Below are 3,589 nucleotides of genomic sequence, written 5' to 3' on the forward strand. Positions count from 1 at the left end.
TGTGTTTATATACATATACATATATCTGTTGTTATGTCCTGTTATTTTTATTGTAATTGCGTAAAATTGTTCGTATTTTTCCTTCCTTGTTTTTGTATACATTCGCTGCTTTCTTCCAAGGAATCTAATGCTCTTAGCTTAGTTTTTCCTTGGGGCTGGCCAGATTGGAGCAATATCGAGTATAACCAGCCGAAATTGCAAGGATAATCTGGATCTCGACTGATGAAAGGAAACTCCAAATGACCTGTCCTTGTTTTCTCTGTATCGTCTATCTGGATGTTTTGTTGTCAATCCACTTCTACTCGCTTACAGACATACTATATAACCAAGGTAGGGACCGATATAGTAGTTATAGTAAAGACTACGCTTTTCTGAATTAACATACAGGACATCCCTCATTCTCTCCCTCTCTGTTTCTTATGTCATCCTTACTGTGAGTTACAAAATTCTGCGCTAAAGCAATCGTCAATCCTTCATTAAATTTACAACATTCTGGAATTCTCTTCACATCCATCATTTTCCAGCAGACATCAATCAGATATCAAGCTTACTACTCTGTGAGAGACGCCCAAAATTGATGGATATCGTTTCTTCGTATTTGAACAGTCTATAAAGAAAATAGAAATTGAAATGCTTACTTGAAATAAGCATGGATTATTACTGTCAGAATGAGACAGACAAATGATATTCCACAGCCAACGTTGGAAATAATAGATAAAAGTCGACTATTCGTTTTCTTTCCTTTCTGGTGGGCATCCTGCAATAGTAGAAAGCAACACTGTATTAACTCCTCCTCCTCCTCCTCTTCCTTTGTTTATATACTAGTCAATAGTTTTATAAATTATGAATGTTCAGACAGGCGGGAGCAATTTTCTACTAGGAGTGTGTTTTATAGGAATACGTTAGTCGTATAAATAGGAGTATGTTTTTATTTCTATGGGCAGCAGAGGTGTTGTAAAACTGATAAATAATGAATACATGTGCATTATTGACACAAACGTTTCAGGCGAATGAGAGGAGAGATCTTGAAACAAAATCATGAAGAGACCAAGAGCGTAATATCTAAGCTGCAAGCATGTTTATTGTACCATGGAGATCTATTGTATATGAAATCTAAGGAGCACTCCGTCGGTTACGACGACGAGGGTCGCAGATGATACGATCAACGGAACAGCTTGCTCGTGAAATTAACGTGCAAGTGGCTGAGCAATCCACAGACGCTTGTACCCTTAACGTAGTTCTCAGGGAGATTCAGCGTTACACAGAGTGTGATAAGGCCGGCCCTTTGAAATACAGGTACTACTCATTTTTGCCAGCTGAGTGGACTGGAGCAACGTGAAATAAAGTGTCTTGCTCAAGGACACAATGCGTCACCGGGATCCGAACTCACGACCTTACGATCGTGAGTCGAATGCCCTAACCATTAAGCCACGCGCCTTCACTATACATGAAACGTGTATCTATCACTTAGACTGCCATTCGGATAGTTTCGACACAATAGATTTTAAATGAAGGAGAGATGACTGATTCTCTCTGCCTCTTCGCATCTTTGTTGGAGGAATCCGCATGCATTTAATTGAGAATGGTAGCTGGGTACTCCTAGTAGACACCATTCTGAGTTTAAAGTTATAAATGACAGCCATAGCAACAAGAACAACAGCGACTTATTACAAAATATCTACCTCACATATTTTTTTTTTTTACTTGTTTCAGTCATTTTCGACTGCGGCCATGCTGGAGCACCGCCTTTTTAGTCGAGCAAATCGACCCCAGGACTTATTCTTTGTAAGCCTGGTACTTATTCTATCGACTCTATTGCCGAACCGCTAAGTGACGGGGACGCAAACACACCAGCATCGATTGTCAAGCAATGCTAGACACACACACACACACACACACACACACACACACACACACACACACACACACACACACACATATATATATATACATATATACGACGAGCTTCTTTCAGTTTCCGTCTACCAAATCCACTCACAAGGCTTTGGTCGGCCCGAGGCTATAGTAGAAGACACTTGGCCAAGAATTCCACGCAGTGGGACTGAACCCAGAACCATGTGGTTGGTAAGCAAGCTACTTACCATACAGCCACACCTGCGCCTATTTACAAAAATATTTACAAAAATATTCACCAAAATTATGTTTGATACGTGTTGAAATTATTTATGCATTGACAGAATTGCCAATTTACGAGCAATTAATTATTTGTCGTAATGATACTAACCATTAGTAAGGCAAAACTTGTAAGATGATTACAAGAACAAACTACGTTCTCTCCAGATACATCATTGGATGTATTACAGCCTTTTGATGACCAGTGGGGATTCTGTCCAGGGGAGTCATCCCAATAGACACATTGTGGGTTGGTGGCAGTCTGAAAAACAATTTAAATTCTGATATTTTAATCAATTTCTTTATAATTAAAATACATATAATGAATCATTGCTAAACTAACAAAAAAGCGGAACAAACAGTGGTTATAAATGTTTAGTTACTATTGACATTAAGAAGCCAACAACACTGTTTGTAATGTAGCTAAAGTGGCCATTCTATCTCGTTTATAAATCTATGTATAGTCTCATAATATACACTGTATCAGCATGAGATATTGGATGGGGTAATCATAGACGTATCAGATGAACTACAAATATATTTCAGGGTTGGAATATTTCAGCATTGATCTACAGGGATGGCATGAAGGAAAACAAGAATGGTCACCAAATGAAACTTCAAAGAAATTCATGAAATTTAAAATCTACAACCACAAATGATTTTGGCAATACACGAATATATTAAAACAATGTACTGGTGATACTAAAAACAGCACCAAAAAAAAAAAAACAGAACGTATATCCAACACGCATATTATAGTAGTAGTAGTAGTAGTAGTAGTGGTGGTAGTAGTAGTAGTAGTAGCTGCCGTGGTACGTGTTTCTCTTGGGAACAGTGTGGTATGATCTTGCAATGAAACGAAAGCTACAACAACAGTTTAACAACAGTTATAAATAAAATATATAGTCTATTACCTGGCCTGTTACATTGAATGATATTTTAACTGGTTCATCAAGGTCGGCTATTTTAACGTTAGGAATATTTGCAGCAATAATACGACTGCCAATTTTAGTAATTGCTTGGGAACTAGAATTTTGTATTAACTGTAAAGAGAAGTCGTTAGATAAACGAAGTTATTCAGTGGAAAAGTTAGATATATCATTAAAGCAAGAGACCAAACGTTACAGTTGTACTTTTTTGACTTACTCAGTTGTTGTTGTTGGCACTCCGTCGCTTACGACGTCGGGGGTTCCAGTTGACCCGATCAACGGAACAGCCTGCTCGTGAAATTAACGTGCAAGTCGCTGAGCACTCCACAGACACGTGTACCCTTAACGTAGTTCTCAGGGATATTCAGCGTGACACATAGAGTGACAAGGCTGACCCTTTTGAATTACAGGCACAACAGAAACAGGAAGTAAGAGTGAGAGAAAGTTGTGGTGAAAGAGTACAGCAGGGTTCACCACCATCCCCTGTCGGAGCCTCGTGGAGCTTTAGGTGTTTTCGCTCTATAAAC

General features: G+C 38.7%; 1 protein-coding gene across 3 annotated transcripts in view; it reads right to left on the reverse strand.

The window, feature by feature from the left end:
• Positions 1 to 3,589, reverse strand: part of LOC106873850 (adhesion G-protein coupled receptor G6) — an 82,527-nt gene that overhangs the window by 38,021 nt on the left and 40,917 nt on the right. For 2 of the 3 annotated variants that reach the window (XM_052977963.1, XM_052977962.1), the window contains exons 4-6: positions 3,048 to 3,176; positions 2,246 to 2,395; positions 639 to 757 (exon numbers count right to left, since the gene is read on the reverse strand). In XM_052977963.1, the coding sequence (XP_052833923.1) occupies positions 639 to 757; positions 2,246 to 2,395; positions 3,048 to 3,176 (398 nt within the window). The remainder of the gene's footprint in view (positions 1 to 638; positions 758 to 2,245; positions 2,396 to 3,047; positions 3,177 to 3,589) is intronic. The other variant, XM_052977964.1, reaches the window with a different exon arrangement.

This window comes from Octopus bimaculoides, chromosome 29 (genome assembly GCF_001194135.2).
Source record: "Octopus bimaculoides isolate UCB-OBI-ISO-001 chromosome 29, ASM119413v2, whole genome shotgun sequence".
Classification (NCBI taxonomy): Eukaryota; Metazoa; Mollusca; class Cephalopoda; order Octopoda; family Octopodidae; genus Octopus; species Octopus bimaculoides.